This window comes from Parasteatoda tepidariorum, chromosome 3 (genome assembly GCF_982258835.1).
Source record: "Parasteatoda tepidariorum strain Cologne lab strain chromosome 3, Ptep-v5.0, whole genome shotgun sequence".
Lineage (NCBI taxonomy): Eukaryota > Metazoa > Arthropoda > Arachnida > Araneae > Theridiidae > Parasteatoda > Parasteatoda tepidariorum.
Window position 1 is genome coordinate 85,373,229 of NC_141757.1, and position 18,602 is coordinate 85,391,830.

General features: G+C 28.1%; 1 protein-coding gene across 1 annotated transcript in view; it reads left to right on the plus strand.

Annotated features, from left to right (window-relative positions):
• The window catches only part of LOC107436292 (intermembrane lipid transfer protein VPS13A), a 169,547-nt gene that overhangs the window by 82,010 nt on the left and 68,935 nt on the right, over window positions 1-18,602 (plus strand). The window contains 11 exon segments of the mRNA XM_087159737.1: window positions 1,435-1,585; window positions 2,477-2,597; window positions 4,250-4,567; window positions 6,259-6,332; window positions 7,885-8,027; window positions 9,227-9,414; window positions 10,511-10,617; window positions 11,220-11,258; window positions 13,436-13,579; window positions 15,489-15,566; window positions 15,986-16,191. Of these exon segments, the coding sequence (XP_087015863.1) occupies window positions 1,435-1,585; window positions 2,477-2,597; window positions 4,250-4,567; window positions 6,259-6,332; window positions 7,885-8,027; window positions 9,227-9,414; window positions 10,511-10,617; window positions 11,220-11,258; window positions 13,436-13,579; window positions 15,489-15,566; window positions 15,986-16,191 (1,569 nt within the window).

An 18,602-nucleotide genomic window follows, 5' to 3' on the forward strand; every position in this document is an offset into this window, starting at 1 on the left:
CTGCAGATTTTTTTAATCTAAAATTTGAGAAGGAGGGAGAGAAACAGCTAAATAAATTACTGAAAGGAAGTAAAAATAAATTGAAACAAGGAAAATCAAAGATTTTTATAAAGATAACTTTTTCCTTTTAAGCTGTAAAATGGAATTAGGGGAGTGTCGGGTACCCCCTCCCACTGTCGATTTCATATGTATAGAATATTTTTTCAAGTCAATGGGCAATCGGACATTAATTGCTATATTAAAAAAAGATTATTTTCAAAGTTTCAAGTATTTATGTAGCTGGTAACATGGTAAACAATAGTTTGAAAATGTGCTGAATACAGTAGTCAAATTTTTTAAATTTCTATTTATTTAAGTTAAACTATTCTTTTTTTGATTTATTCTTTTTGCATTATTTAATAAAATGATAAAACAATAGAAACATACAAAAATATTGATTATTACTCAATATTATACAGAAATATAAGCAAATACTCCTTAAGTGGGCGGGCTACTTGACTCTCCCCTATTCCTTTTGCATTTGTAAAGACTTTCTGGATGGTCCAAAAACTTTGATAACCTGAAACTAAAAAAAAATAGTCTACTGATATTCAACTTAAAAAAAAATTTTTTAAATAATCAACATTACTATTTAATGAACTGAAAATAGATTAAAAATAATAAAATAAAAATAACAAAAATTTTCAAAATTTTGTTTTAGTGATTTCTTATTTTTTTTGCTTGATTTTGGGTTCAATCGGGATTTATTCCATATTTTCAAAGTATTCTTTAATATGATTCTAATTAAAGTGAAATTAATTTTTCATAAAAAATTTTTTTGTTTATTATTTGTTTTATCTATGAAAATTTCGCGTACTACGTATTAGATTCAGCCATGGGCATCGCAGATATCCAATTTTTGAGGGAGACGAAATTAAAATATACATTTACACTAGTTCCTTAACTATCAGGCATAACAAAAATTATTTCTTAAATTTGCTAAATATTAATCTTTTTCTTGATTTTACTTTTCATGAGTTTAAATCAATGGTGATTAGGGAAAATTTCTCTATTTTTCAGAAATATAGAGGGAGACTTGAGATTTTAAATTATCGAGGTAAACTTGATATTTCTAAGTATTGAGGGGTACTTATACCAGCTGCCTCTCTACGCTAACGACACCCATGGATTAAGTCTAATTTTTAATCATACTAGTCTATGTGTAACTGCATTGAAATCTCACACGGATTTAGAATTATGAAGACTGCAGATTGACTCGGTAATTTTACTATCAGGATTATTATAAAAGTTAAGACTAAAAAGATAAAAGTCTTTTTAAGCAAAAACGGTAGCATAATGAAAAAAATACTGAAAACTAAAACCTGATATAGAAGATGAAATTAAAATTGAGTTAGTGTAATTGTTCATTTATGTTCTAAACATTACTTTTTGCAGGCAAAAATTAAACATCAGCCTTCCTAGCCTGAAGCTCAATCTATCAGATCGAAGAGTATCCATGATTGCTGACTTTCTACAAAACATTCCAATCCCTAAGTCATCAACCGTAACTGATAGTTTACCACTATCTCCCAGTGATTTCCATTTGGTAAGAAAACAATCACATTAAATTACAATTGTGTATATCTTAACGTAAATCTTAATGAGTGCTGAGCAAGCAAAGAAAAATGCATGAATAAAATATTAAGCAGATAATATTTTAATCTAACATTATCTTTTTTTTAAATGGAAAATTTAGGGCTATTAAAAAAAATAAATACATTTAACATACCCTAGCTTACATTTAACATACCCTAACATAGCACACGTCTCAGAAGCGGGATACGAACACGGTAACTTCCTGATACGAAGTCAACTGCTTGACGACCATACAATCGGTTGGCTTGTTTCGTTACTTTATTTTCGATCGTCTGGTCTTCATTCTAGTTTCGTCATCCCAGTCAACAATATCCCACAATGCTCTGCGATGAGATTCCGAGTTGAGGAAACATTTTCGTCTTATATACGAGAGTTCGCGTTTCGTCACAAATAACATGATTTCGTGATGAAATGGTTCTCACAAATAACGAAATACAGCTCAGAGATTGCTGAATTGTCTAAAGGGAGAATTATTTTTCTAAGAGTGAACCCGTTTGAGTTGTGTTTTTACGTCAAACAGAACAGAAGTTACGATAACTTAAAAAAGGAAGAAAAAAACATCTATGTTTTTAAGTTGATAACTGTGTCTTTTTTGACAATAAATATTTAAATATTAATATTATGCCTAATCCTTGATCTTTCCTTCAAGTTGAGTTTTTTATGAGTACTATAAAGCAAAAAGGAAGAAAAAATAAATTTTAGATAATTTATTTGGCCAATTTATTTATAAGGTCAATTGTCTTCTTATACCAGTTTTCCCTACTGTTTAGAGTTTAAAGTATTATTCTCGATTTTAAAAATGTGCTAAAACTTCACAAAGTGACAAAAAAATAATTTTTAGTGCAGCCATGTTCTCAAGGACCCTACAGGTGTAGATCTTAAAGAAGTTTGGAAAAGCCTACACCGAAAACCTAAGGCTAAAATTCTGTCTCCAGAGCAGCAAGAGACTTCACCCTTATCAGGTAATAGAAATTTAACTTCATTTAAACCTAAAACTTTCATATTAACTTTCCTTTAAAACTTGTTTATTTTACTTCGAAAGAAATAATAATAAAATAATAGTAATAGTAATAAAATAATAATAATAATAATAATAAAATAATAATAATAATAATAAAATAATTACAATAATAATAAAATAATAATAATAATAAAATAATAATAAAATAATAATAAAATAATAATAAAATAATATTTAATAATAATAAAATAATAATAAAATAATATTTAATAATAATAAAATAATAATAATAATAAAATAATAATTATTATAATGAGTGGCACCATCTTGTAGAAATATTGTAAGGCAAAATATTATAGACTGGAATGTGCTAAAATGTTGATAAATGAGTCGCTGAACTTGCTGCTATAATATAGAAAAACCTTGTGTACAGTACAAGTTATCTCGTCCGTCACGATAAAAGAGTAAAAAGTGAATCTAAAAGATTTAAGATAATTTTTGGAATCTAAATTTTTTTAATATTTTTTCATCGAAGTATAAATTAGTAGTTTGTCTTGCTGTAGATTTGTATCTTTAAAAGTGACTTGTCTGATTTATCTTTATTCGTATCGAATAACTATTGTTTTAAAAATCGTTTTTTCCCTTAATATTCAAAGCGATGTGAGATTTTTTTATCTAAAATATTTTTTCAAACAATTAGCTATGTTTGTTTTCGTAAACACTACCTAATTATTGTCTACTTTTATAACTGAATTTCAAAAATACCCAAATACTAAAACCCACTCGAGTCACACCACAATGGAGTTACTCGTTACTTAATCACCTGTATAGTAATAAATTAGAAAAAAGTAGTCTCTAGAATTACGTTAACGTTTTTAAGGAGGTAAGGGTTTTTAAACCAATTTAGGAGCTTTCATGCATTATTTATTCATGCATAATACATTATTTTTTCATTCTTATCAGGAGCTTTCGTATATTTTAGCTACTATAACTATATTACTAAATCAAAAATTCAAAAGTATACAAATCTGAAGTAACAGTCGACATGTTTCAAGCACTCAAAAATAGGCAAACATTTTCAAGACTTGCCAGACGGGACTGATAAGAAACAAAAATTATTTGGAATATAAAACGTAAAGTTGCCAATGAAAAATAAAGGCGAGAAATAAAACTGGAAAAACAGCAGTAGCTTTGAGAGAAAAAACGATGAAAAACTGAACAGGAAAAAAACGCTAAGGACAATGGCCGAGAGTGGCAAATCAAGGTAAAATGCATTTCCACGTGCATATATATACGTATTTCTGTGTTATACCATAGCGCGTGGAAATGCATTTTACCCTATTTGCCCCTTTTGCGCACTGTATGTTTTTTTTCTATTTCGGCTACATTTTTTTTTAGCTTTGTTTCTATACTTTATTCTTCCATTTTTTTGCTGCAAACCATAAGTTTTATTTTTCAAATCACTTTCGTTTCTTCTCATCCAAGTCTGGCAAGTCTTGAAAATGGGAGCCTGTTTTTGAGCGCTTGAAGCATGTCGACTGTTATATCCAATTTATATATTTTTGAAGCGAATGAAGTTTTTAAGCAATTAATACTGTAAAAATATACCGTAATTTGAAAAATAAATGTATGCCATTCTCTTATGTGTTGCAGGAAATTTGCAGCGCTCATTTTCTGCATCTGATCAATCAGACGAAGAGGAAGCCGGAGGTGCAGCTGAACGATGGGCACGAATCATCGATCTCCCAGGATTCGAAGACAATGTATCGGCCAGTAATTACATAAAAATTCTATTCAGGTTGGTCGCAGGAGAAGTGTCCATACACTTGGCTCGATCCAGTGATCATGCAGACAAGCCTTACCTCATGTTACGGGCTGAGAAGTTATGCGTTGATGCTGCTTATATGGAGTATGGACCGGCACTCCAAGCTTCACTGCACAGAATTCAATTGGTGGACAAACTTCATAAAGGTAAATAGGTGAATTTAAAAAGGTATTTAAAAAATAAAAATAAATGTATTACGAAGAAAGAAAATGTGTTAAACTCTAACTTCGCATAGTGTAACTGTAGGACTTTGGGCCTTACAACATGAATCACAGAATAAAAAGCTCCAGAAAAACAATCAAAAACTTTAACTATGACTATACTTCAACCATTGACTATTTAAATTAATCAGTATACAAAAATTAATTAAGGCCGGGGTATCCTGGTTGATAGGACGTTGGGCCCATGAACAAGAAGTCGTGAATTCGATCCTCACCTTCCGAAGACGTATAGTAAATGACGACTAGTGCACGTTACTAGTGCACGTTGGGTCACAAAGACCTCTGTTCCCATAACAAATCATACCTCTGGGGATTCTAAATTGGAGATTGATCGTTCTCTTGTTCAGGTCAAAATTACGATCTGTGGAGAAATGAATGGGTCCACCTTATAAATAACTTGCGACGTATGTGCTTGGAAGAAATTAAATTCATGGCCATAGATGGCGCCACCGGAAGGGGAGAAGAAGCGCATTCCATTTGCCTTAATGGCATACGGCAGCAACAACAAAAATTAATTTGACATGTATAGAAAAAAACTTTTAATCTTTTATAAATTTTTTAACCATATTTTTTTATTTTATCAATTAATAGTCTCTAAAGCAGTTGATTTCGTGATAAGTTAAAAAATTTTCCAAAAATGACATCTCATCTTAAAATGAAACACGGTTATTGGAAAAATACTAGTTGCACACTGTTTTATCACAGTTTTCCAGTGCTTTTTCAACTCTTTTTTTTCTGATGTTTTTTTTTCGATTTTCATATAGTTATACCGCATTTCTAAATTTATTGGGATATCATTTTTAGTGAGTTTTTTATTAAAAAAAAATAAAAAACCTTGTACGTCATAAAAAAATTTTGTACATTGTGAGGCTGTCAACTAAAATACCCAGAAATGTGCTAAGTTCCTCGCTTGAAACAATACTAAGAATTAGCTTGGTGCAAAGATTTCTTCTTTGTATAAAGTGTGCTTGCCTTAAAGTTGCACATCTCCCTTCAGTTAAATAATTTTGAGTTTTATACCTCATTAATTCAGAATATGTTTAAAAAGCAAATTTAACTCTCTACCGATAAATTAAAACTCATTATAACCTTATATTTCCTAAAAAGTACGAGAAAACTTTGACAGACTAAATTATTTTTAGGCAATTCCTTTTATTTTAAATTTTATTTAGGAAATAATTAAATTTGTTTGAGTAATAACGAGTTAAGATAAATGTATAAAATTTTATAAATTTACAGTTATTGAAAATAATATATTATATTCTTCATCAGGTGTATTAGCATAGAAAATAGTTCTGATTTTCGAAAAATGTATATTTTTTAATATCTCACAACATAAGAAAGCTATAAGCTCTCAATAATATAAAAATATAATCTTAGAGACATGTTTCATTAAACGATTTAACTGTGAAATTTTGTACTTCATGTAAACTTGAATAACAGCATTGAATAAACTAAATAGCACTTTATCTGTGCCCAGTATGTTGAGTTCGTTGCGAACAGTATAGAGTGATTGTATCAAATTTTCTGTCCTTCTTTTCTCTTAGTTTTTCAAAAAACTTTATTGTTATTCTGTCATTGAAGCCAAATTAAATAACTTTGATCTTGAATTCTAGGTTCTTCTGGTGAATATTTGGAACTCATTAGTTCAGACAATGCATCTGACATGATCACTGTTTTATATAGAAAGGTAATAAAAAAACTATTTTTGACATCAATTGGATACCTGAAAGTGATGTCATCATAGGTAAATCGGGGTATTTGTCAATTCAGAAGTCAACCATGTATGACATAAACGAGTGACGTCACTTACAGGCATCCAATTAAATCTCATTTAAATCACATGGTTAGCCCATCATCATTTCGTCTTCTCGAATTGCAAGTTAATTGTAAATGTGTTGCTAAATTTTGTTCATTAATAAAATAGATTTTTAAAAACTCACATTTTGCTAAAAAGAGATTTTTTTAAATAATTAAATAGAGAGATTTAGATCTTGGAGGATTAATTTCTGTTAGGAAAAAAATTTTAGAATATTCTCTTCAAAGAAATTATTTTTAATAATATGAAATTATTAGAACAAAAATTTTTTTAAAATGAAGCTAAATTCCATGCAATGATCAACTACAGTTCCTGCATCTAACATTGATAAAATAGTTACGACTTGTGATTGGCTGAGAGTTAAAATGAAACGATACAAAATTAAACGAAACAAAATGTTCCTCGTAGGCCTATTGCAGAGTGGCCTGGACAAGTTATTTTTGTCTGATTTACCTATTACCTGAAAAGTTAGTCTAATGAATCAGAAAAGTTCATAATTTTACTTATAACAGTCAAAAATTATTTTACTACATCCTAATGAATTGGTAATGAACAAAAAAGTCTTTAGCACCCGTGATATTTTGTGCTATTTTACATTTGAAATAGGCTTTACTTATCTAATATCGTGAGTTGCAGCGTAGAGTAAGAATCTATGATTGCTTGAGAGGCAAAATTTTGAGAAAGAAAGAAAACAAAAAAACTTCTTTGTAGATTTAACATAGATTTAGCTGAAAGAAATTTTTACTAACGTGGAATTTAGCAGTTATAGGCAGGTATCAGTTTCATTTGCTTTAAAAATTAATTTCAGCTATTCAAAATATTTATTACACGCAAAAATAATGCTGGATGAAGATGTATTCTGTTTAATAGTTAGATTTTAAAATAATTATAGTGATATGTGACACGGTTATTCAGTTATTTATACTATTATACATCAAATAAGAAGCTAGTTTTTTTAACAGTTGTTTTTTTAATACTTAAGTTTCCAGTTTCCTAGCTAAAAAACTTTTTCTAGTAGAAAATTTCAAAAATTACCTGAACATAAATCACATTTTTATATTTGAAAAACAGTATCACTTAATCAATAATTTACGCAACTTTGGTGTAGTTTAGCTTGTTCTTTGGCTAACAAAAAATTAGACAAAACGTGGCTTTATCTACACAGTTTACACTTTAGTTAGTGTGAAACTTCTTCAAGCGTGATAGCCAACTCCAATATCTTTCATTTACGAATAATTTTGGAATTGCTTGGAATAGCTTTCTAACTACTTCAGATACGGGAACTCTACATTCAACAAACTGCTAAAAAATAATAATAATAAATATTAATTTAAAAAAGAAATTTGTTTTTTTATAAGCATTATTAACGTTGCACTTAAGAACATTCATATTTTCAAATTAAATTATGAGAATTCATTCACAGGTCCAAGCAAACTGTCCTGAATTTAAGAGTCATTTCCATCAAGTTGAACATTCCCTTGTATTAGATGTCAGCACTTTATCTGTGGCATTTCATCGAGAGGCTTTTGTAACACTCGCAAAATTTCTTCAATACGTCTCTGCGAAGTAAGTCTGTATATAAATATTCTCAACATAACACATTTAATTTTTCACTTGTTGAACTATCCATTTGTACTGTGTAAATTTAATCACAATTTATTGTGTAAATTTAATCGCAAATATAGACTAAAATGTCAAAAAGTGACGTGGTCGTGGTTCTTTATGAGCTTTTTTCTGAAAATTAGTTTTTTTAATAGATAAGTAATGTTTGAAAAAATACACTGTAATCATAAGTTAAAAATTAAACGAATTATTTATAATTAAAATCACAAAGTTGGGAAATATTAGTGACTAGCTAATAGAATGAAGAAGGGAATCCAAATTAATAATTGAGGGTATCCATTAAACAGACCATAATGATTTTTTCTTTTTGTAAATTCTTATATCCGAATTGAATTTAGTAAAATCTTTTAGAAGTTGTTATAAACTGTTAGATAAGTTGTTATTTCACTGAAGTTAACATTTCTTTTACTTTGTGGTTTCTTAATTCTGTAGTTAAAGTTTGGCAAGAAATCGCAATATTTAGTCAATTTTAAAACTATTTATAAAAAAAATTTTTTGGAAAAGAATGCAAAATAAGGCCATAAAGATAAGATTTATTATCTTCTGACTGCATATTCTTCTTAAATCAATATTCTTCTTAGATCAATCAGAATGAAAAAAATAGTACTTTTCATTATCGTAATAAAAAAAGACTAGAACCTTAAATCAAAAATTGAGAATAAATAAGCAAAGCTTTTTACAGAGTAATAAATTCTCGCTTTATTAAAACTATAAGCATATTAAGAAAACGAAATATTTTTCTACAATTTATCGAAAGCGAAATGGGCTACATTAAGAATAGCATAAAAAAAAACCGTATTATTTTCTTTTTTATATTATATATTTACTATTTATTTAACCTTTGTGCAGTTTTTCTTTAGCTGTCCGATTTTCTAAAGGTATTTTTTCTGCTCTTTCAAATAAATTATTTTGTAACGATATAAAAAAAACATAATTTGCCATTTTTCCATTTTCCAACAGTTCATTATCTATATGATTTCAAAATATTCTTTCTTTCGAAATTGAAATAATTTCTTTTTAATTAAGTTTTTTTTTCATCCATGAAATATACCTAACAATTATTTTCATACTAACATTTCTTTTCTTTCTTTAATTAACTCCTTCTTCACTTTCCACTAACATCATTACTGTCTTTCTGGAAGGCTTAAGCCTAAATCTTCCAGCCTCCGTTTATCCTACATGCCCAATCCATCGGACTTGGTACTAGCTGACACCACAGATCCACCCGTGCCACCAGGGGCCACCAAATTCAGCATATCAGCTCGTCTCAATGCTTTACATGTCAGATTATGTGACACCGATCTTGAACTTGCTGACCTCAGAGTGGTTGGTAAGTAAGGGACAGCCTAAGTAATTAACTTTTGTATTGTCTGTCTGACAGTGATTGCTTTTATGCTGTTGTATGGTGGACAGTTTCGTTTTGATGTACTCCAGTTAGGTTGTTTTGTTAAGTTTTCGTTCTGTCAAAAGTGCATGTTTTCCCTTTTTCTTTCTTTGCTTTGCGCGGATGTGATTTCGTGCAAGTGAAACAGTTGATGCAATATGATATATTGATTTTGTCAGTGTGTCGCAACGAACATTTATAGTTTTTTTTTTCCTCTTTATTTGCATGCATTAGGCATATGAAATTCTTGTCATGCTAGGACAAGAACACTTTCCATCGTGAGTTTTCTCATTTAAAACAGATTAAGCACATAAACTTTCTTTTTTTAACGCTATTGATAAACAAGATGAATGATGAAGTTTTGGTATGACTGTCACGTATACTAAGGCTGTAAAAAAAAGTAATAAAATGTCATTTATAAACGCTTTCGAAAGCTTGTCTAAAAATGTAAACATCATTATCTAGAAAAACCGATACTGGTTCTAAAAATGTTACAAATGCATAATGAAACTGAGCTTAGAAAAAGTATCCAAAACTGTTTTAAAAATGTCTAAAGACATAATGACTATTTTTTTTAATAAATCAGTAACTCACTTATTCTTTAGTAACAACAACTCTTTTCTAGAATGATGATTAAATATATATTAAAAATAATAAAAGCGATAACTGCATAAGATTGTGAGGAGTTCATGATAATTATATTCGTTTTTTTTATATAAATTTGATCATCAATACGATAGAGATGTAGAGATGATTGTTCGTGCGTTTTTGTCTGACTTATTTGTTTTTTTTTATGCCCATATTTGTAATATCTTTTGTTTCATATGAAATTACAACTCCAATACCTATTCCATTGTCTTTTTTTATTTTATTTATTAAGTACTGAATAAGTTTATAGAACTTTTACAACAATTATAAATAATAATCCTTTCTGCACATCAGACGAATAATACTCAAATTTGTTTGCAAAATACTTTTAATATCTGGTTCGGTACTTTAAAAAGTATTACTTAAAACATTAATATTAATTTTATTTATGCAGGTCTTGAAACAGATTACGTATTAAAAGCCAATGAGAAATCTGTACTTCGAGTAAATCTTACTGAGTTGTGCATGGAAGACTTGGTCGAGGATACGTTGTACAAAAAAGTACGTTCTTACTTCTATTGCAGATTCCTTTTTTTAAGAAAAATAAATGAGAAAAATCCAATATTTGTACCGATTAAATAGTTGGAAATGAATATATTTAGTTTTTAAATCCTGAGAGTAAATATTTTCTTCGAAATTATTTAAAATACTACGATTATTGTTAGTTCAATAATTTTTAAAAAGAAAAGTTTTTGCTAAAAAAATATTTCATTAATGGATAGCAAAATTGAACTATAAAATTACGCACTTGATCTTGTTGAAATAGGTATGTTTGATTTTAAATATTTTTTATATTATTTTGTTTGATTTTTTTCATTACTTTAAATGCGTTTTCTTTTATTTATACCTCTAAAGCCAAAATATCATAAATACAAAACAAAGTAAGAACGCCTCAATAATTTTGGATAATTAAATCTAAATATTCAAGCTAATACTTGATTTAAAATAAAAGATAACTTATTTTAAAAATGTTACAAACATACAGAAAAAAATTATTTTTGTTATGTAAGTTTAAAGCTATTATTAGAATTATTTCTAAAATATAAAAGTAATCTCTTAATAAGAGAATGTCGCAAAAACTAATGAGTTTATATTCTGTTTAGATTCTAGCGACAGAAGGCGAGAAAGTTTTCGATATTAAGGTAAGTAATTACATATTGTTCAACTTATTGCATATGAATGTAAATTTGAATACGTTTCAATTCCAATTATTTTAATACTGATTTGTAAAACCTTTATGCAGTAAATTACATTACACCCCCTCAGAAAATAATATTGGAAAATATTAATAACACCGAGTGTCCCAAAATGACTGACAACGAAAATAAATGGTATCAGATCGAATCGTTCACATTGCTGCGTCTTGCTTAGGAAACTATTTTTTACGTTTACAAAGTTTCAAAATTTGACACAAAGTACACCAAAAGAAGGCGCTGCTCACTGAGAAAAAAACCCATATAAAACAATGTTTTTAAAAGATTACCAACAACGTCGTGATAATTTTTTCTAAATAGACATGGTTCTGCCTAAAAAAGCAGCTAACAAAAGTCGGTATAAATAAGTACATTCCAGCATTTATAACAAAACACAATGCTTAATCAGATAAATTAATTTGCAAAATTTTTTTAATAAAATCAATTTAAACTGGGAAGTGAGGCATATTTTCCGATGTATTTTTCACGCGTAATCGAATAAAACCTATCAGAATTAATAGTTTAGAAGTTATACGCGTTTCATGTTTGAAAAGTACAAATTTGTATTAGTACCGATTTACACATCTGATATTGTTACCTAAACAAGTGAGCATTGTTTCTATGTATTTTTTCACGCCGCATCAAATGAAACTGTACACAAGTCAATAAAATGAATAGGTCAAAAATAACAAAACTTTTTGTGTATAAAAAGTGCTACTTTTGATAGACATGTATACACTTTTACTTTGTTATCCAGGAACTATCTTAACATGTAAAGTAAATATTTTCTGATGTACTTTTTTATTCTGAATTGAAAACCAGTTTTGAGATTATCGGACTAATAGTTTAGAAGTCAACGCTTTTTTTTTTCATTAAAAGGTGCAATTGAAAAAAACGCATAAACTTATGAAATTATTAATTTTGAAATATTGTTTGGTCTTATCCAATTAAATGAGAAAATATATAGGAAACAATTACTCGATTGTCTGAGTAACAAGTAGGTAAATAATCGTAAGAATTGCTCTTTTGTACACAAAACACTTCTAACTTTTAAACTATTAGTCTGATCGTTTTGAAGTTAGTTTCCTTCAATTAATCGTCAAACCGTTGAATCGGAAAAAGTAATCGTTGAATCGGAAAATATATCTTATATGTTCTTACAGTTCCTGGAAAATAATGTTAAGTGTTTATGTAAGTACGCATCAAAAGAAGTACTTTCTATACATAAAAATTATTGCAACTTTTGAATTTTTTGTTCCATTGACTTGTGTACGGTTTCATTCGACTCAGCATGAATAATAGGTGCAAATACAAATTTGTACTTTTTCTATATGAAACGCTTATAACTTCTAAACTATTAGTTTGATCGTCTTGAAATTAGTCTATTGAATTTAGCAAGAAAAATATACCAAAAAATGCGCCCCACTTGTCTGTCTATGAAAACTCAATTCTTCCCCTCAAACCATTTTTTTTTCAAAAAAGAAGGAAACGCACGAAGGAGAATGGGGGAGTTTTAGTGTATAATTAATAATAACATAAAAAAACATTTTCGTAAAAAATAATTTGCGTATTTTTTTAGCGTCTGCCGTTTTAGGACACCCGCTATGTTGATTATATGATTTTTTTTAATATTGATATTAAATAAATTTAATGGCTCTAAGGATTCTCAAGGGTAAAAACAGTACTAGAAGTCCTAAAAATGAATTTTATTTGGAATTTAAGTTTTATATTCTTTTCTTTGTTCATAATGCATGCTAGAATCTATATTGACTTCGTGCATTAATTACGTATAATGACATAATTAAATATGTAAGAAATTTTATAATTTATTGCATTTTTAACAGTTATATTTATTTATATTACGATTAAAAATGAAGTTCTGACAAAAGTCATCTAATTATTCAGGAAAATATAATCCATTGAAGCTCATGCATATTTTGAAGGGAAAAAAATTATTTAGCGAATTTTCCATTTCCAGTAAAAAAAAATATTTGCGTATTGTTATTCAAAATATTTTACTTAAATTACTATTAAGAGAATTATTAAGTTTTGAAATGAAGTAATCATTTTATAACTTTGTTTGAAACGTTTTTCCGATTATAAATTTTGATTCTTTTATTGTGAAGTGGGTGCGTCGTAGCCCTCACCACAAAGAAGTGATCGATGCCAGAAATCAAGATTCACTGCCCGTCAGAGTAGATGGAAGCTTGAGAATAAGATTTGGTCGCACAGTAATCGTTCTTCTTCATACCTTTGCTAATGAATTAAATGTAAGTAAATTATTATTTTTTTAATTTTAATTAATGATTTAAATATTGTTTTAGTACGAAATATTTTCACGCTCATTTACGTAATTTTTAAGACGTCGAAAATAAGCAAGGAAGAAAAGGGGGGAAATAAATAAACTATTTACATAGAACATTGTAAAAATATATTTTCATCACTCATATTACCATCAAAAACACTTTACATCATAAAAATCATAGCTATTAATATTTTTATAGACGTTAATAATTTTTGAAATCGCAATCATTATAAATTTTTAAAGTACTGTCATATTTTTGTAAAAGTGATTTCTTTACATAGCTTTTTTTTTTAACAAATACACATCTTTTTGTATTTATAATATAATCATTAATGATTATTTGTGCAAACAAATTATTTTAGCACACGGATAAAAAACATGAAAACCTAACAGTTCAAATCTTTGCTTATAAAGGTATTCGATTGAATGGAAATCGGCAACATTCTTCAAATATTTCGATATCGTTTTGCTATCTATGTTTAAACTTTAGTTCATAAGCTTTCAAAAACCCTTTAAAAAATTTATCTTGGGTTTCTAGAAATGAGGTTATAGTTGCTTCTTCGTACACTGACAGACGAAATCAATACCGGAAGTAAACGCATAAAAACGAAACTAATTTTTTTTTTTTTTGAAGTATTTGAATCTTTATTTATTAGAATAAATTATAGTTTTAAAGCAAGTAAATTTTATTTTTAGAAATTGTCTTCAGAATTATGAATTTTTTGTTGTCACGATCTTCTTACATTTTAGAATTTTCTTGCATTTCAAATGCATTTTCTGAAAAACGTTACCTTCGAAAAAATTTCTTCACGTTAACACACATTACAACAAAAAGTGTACATAAAATTCTTTAAAATTTTAAATGTAGACTTTTGTGTAACGTTGGCGATGTTTTAGACTAAAAACTAAGGTCGAATTTTTTTTTTTTAATTTTTATCAAGCTTTAAGTAAGTTAAATAGATATTAAACAATGTACTTATCTCTTTTTCACGTTTTTTTTTTTCACTTTTTAAGATTTTAGATCAAAACACTGGTAATCACATTTTTGATCTAATTTTTTTTCCAATTTATGCATTACTATTAGTTGTAGACAGGTTTGCATGACATGAAAAGTGTGTAGTTTTTATGCTCAAATTTGCCTTTATTTTGAAAAATCTTTTATAAATGTTTAAACTCTTATGAATGTTTTATAAATGTTTATAATTTTAGGAGCCCTGATTACTGGAGATAAAATCAAAATTTTAATTTCATCTTGTTCTTTTTTTTTAAAAAAAAAAAAGACACTGCGTTGAAACCAGTTAGGATACCTTAAAAATTGTAACTAAAAAATTTTCTTGACAATATTTTGAAATTAGATAAGGTTTTTGAGTACGTTATTTAAAAATTTAGAAATAAAATGTTAATTCATTATCAAAACGTAACTGAATTTGTTATTCTTTGACCTTAATTCTGATTAATATTTTATCTAATAGTCAGCTTTTTATTATTGATATTTTTGATATTATTGATTATTGATTTTATTCTAATTTTTCATTTTTTGTAGTTTCATTTTTTGTAGATTCATGTTTTGTAGTTTCATTTTTTGTAGTTTCATTTCTTCTAGTTCATTTTTGTAGCAGTTTTGTAGTCTATTTATATGCATTTAACATTAAAGAATGAAATTAAAAGTGAGAATTTATCAAATTTTGTGTTTTTTCTAGAGCTTGAAATTAGAATACTTTCACATTGTTAATCAGTGCTTTTTTTTCCTTGCTATTGTAAATATTGTTTGCCTGTACGCAAATAATATTAAGTGGCAAATAAAAGTTACAGTTATTTTTAAAAGTTAATACGAAAGTCAAAATTTCAAATTAATTAAATTTTATGTTTTACAGCGTTTTCTGGAACCTTTCCTTAATCCGGATGCTACAAGCTTCGTAAAACGTTCTACGGAAGAAAAGATTCAACAAAAGGTGGGAAACATTTTGTGCAAAAGAAAATTTAAATGTGATAGAGTAGATTTAAGAACTAAAATACAAGCAATCTAATGCTGTGACTTTTCCTTTGCATGGAAATTTTAAAGTTGATATTACGATAGCATTAGACTTTCCACAATTATACTAATATAATTATGAAAAGTTGTCTCAATGGAAAAAATAAAATATTTAATTCAAAAACATTTACAAATGTACTATTATATTCTCGCATCCGAAGTAGAAGCAATAATAAATTAAGAATTTAGCTAATAATGAGCAAATAATATATGCTAAACGTAACCAATGAGGAAAAAAATGAAGCAGTCTATATATATTTTACTGTGTCAGCTGTTACAACTTTTTAAAGCTGTTTTATGTTGAATTTTATTATTTTTTAATGAATTGTTCTGATTTAGGTTTCAGAATTCCAACAAAGTGGTCTACGATATCAGGTTTCGGTTGAGATTCAAGCTCCCACTGTTCTGCTGCCGCAAAAGGCTACTTCACCAAATGCTCTTATTCTGCAACTAGGGGAACTGAGCGTTGAAAATTTTCTCCAAGAAGAACAGGATCATTGTATTGATAATCTCTTGATACGATTAAATGAGCTGCAACTTGCTAGGTAAAATGAACTTTTCTAAATTTATGAAATCTCAGAAAAAGGCTAAAAATTTTAATTAATTCCAGAATTAAAAAGCAGAGATTCCAAAAGACGTTCCGCAAAATCCTATGGTTCCGTGGACTGGTCGTATGGGTTCCAAGAGTTAGGACTTTTTTTTTAAACTACAGAATGATTTATGAATTCTGTAATTATAATGATATTTAAGCAATTATACTGAGGAAAAAATTTCTGTTGCATTTATACAAAATAGTTGTTTTGCCTATGGGGGATTTTAAATCTGAAATTAGTTTTGCTCCTAAAGCTACAGATTTTTTCGTTTTATTATGAAAAATGACATTTTTAGTCAATTTTTTACCGAAAGGTACTAGTTTAAAAACGTTATGTATTACAGGGAGTCACGTAAATGTTGCAACGAACCTCTAGGGGAGTAAAGGCACATCAGCAGAATTTAATGCGCATAAGGAACCGTGCCCAGAAGTGTCGTCGGCACATGCAGATAGAGACACTTCTCTATTGTAACCTGTTCAGAAGCACACAAAGAAATAATTTACAAAAAGAAAGCGCCCCTAGTGGCGTTTAACGATATTTTCAGGCATATGTTTCTATGCAGTTTTAATTATAATGATGTACTCTAACTCCCCTAGAAGCTTGTCGCGCCATTTATGAAACCCTTCTTGAATATAACTTTATTTTATGCTTGTATATTTCAACAAAAATAGAGTAACAATCTTATTTTAAAAAACTGTAGATTTGAGTTCGAAATCGATTGAAGATTTGAAATCAGCTACGTGAAAATATTCAAGATCCGTTAAAAAATCTCATGAAATAAAAAACAAACACAAATTATTCACAAGTGTAATTTATTATTTATTAATATTTCGGTTATATTTGAGAAGTCATTTCACTAAAATACCAGGGAAAAATAATAGCAAATTTTTTTAAGGATAGGAAACCGTTTACTAATAAAAAAAATTTTGGATCAATTGTGGAAGGAATATAAATTTATAAAAAATTGCGTTGATAATTCACATCGAGTTTTTCAATTCAAAATAAAATAATTAAATTTATCAATGCAGACATATGTCTCTCTGATATCTATTTCAACGTGTAACAGTTCTTTTTAATTCTCACTTTAAAGAAAACTGTAATTCAGCTTGTTTTATTCATCTTTATTTTAAAAGTTTAAAGCAAACTAAACTAAGTGCTACACTTGATTTACAGAATTAATAATTTAGCATATACCTAATTTTTAAAATATTATTGATAAAATAATTTTAAAAAATCATTTTTATTAACTATTTTTGAAAATAATTATATTTTTTCTTCGGTTTATATGCTCGCAATCGTTGATGAAATCGCAAATCGTTGATGATTTGTTTATGAAAACTCAGTCCAGCCAAAGAATCCAGTGATGACTTAAGAGCTCCATAAATGAAAATAAGTTTAAGTGAGGAACCTTTGCACAAGATCACAGTAATTTTTAACATACAGTGTTTTCTATAGTCATCTCTATTTTTTGAACAGGGATGTCTCAAAGGATAGAGCATTTGCCTTCCAATAAGGTTAACCGGATTCGAATCGCAGAGATGGCTGGTCAATACGAATTCCACCCCACAGTGCTAACGTGATGTAAAATATCCTCAGTGGTAGACGGATCATTGGTTAGAGTCCCCTTGCCATCAGGCTAACCGTGGGACGTTTTCGTGGTTTTCCTCTTCGTGTAACGCAAATATGGGTTAGTTCCATCAAAAAAAGCTCTCCACGAAAGTAAATTATACTCCACGGAATACTTGATCCAGGAGTTCCCTTGTCTTCTGGATTGGGTTCAAAATTACAAGACTACAGAGTTGAATATACAATAGTCGTAAACTCAAAAAATTGGATCTGCTGCTCAACAACAGTTATAAAATAAAATAAAATCACCTCTATACTTATTTTTAGCAAAATTGTTATGATGATTTTTTATTATGCATCTATTTATGCTTATTTTTAGAAGGTTTTTACAAATAAAGTATTAAAAATATGGAGCGCAAACTAATATTTAAATAAGGTAAAAAACCAAGTTGAAACACTAGTGAAGAAGGCAAAATAAACACATAACCAGTTTGTGTTTATTTTGCCTTCCTCAGCTATTCAGCTTAAATATTAACTTAGCTTAAATATTAACCAAAAGTGCATACTATTTTTTCTTCACTTTTAACAAAGATTCTAAGAATTTATAAAAGGGTTTGCCATCATGGAATATCCTGTAAAATCCTGTGAAACACTAAATTGTGTTTTAAAACTATATTTTTTCCAGATTAATTTATAATTTTTGCCTAAGCTAAATAACAAAAGTAAAATATGATAAGTGTAAGAAGATATTTTTAATTATTATTTACTAACAACTTTATGATACAAATAAAAAAAAA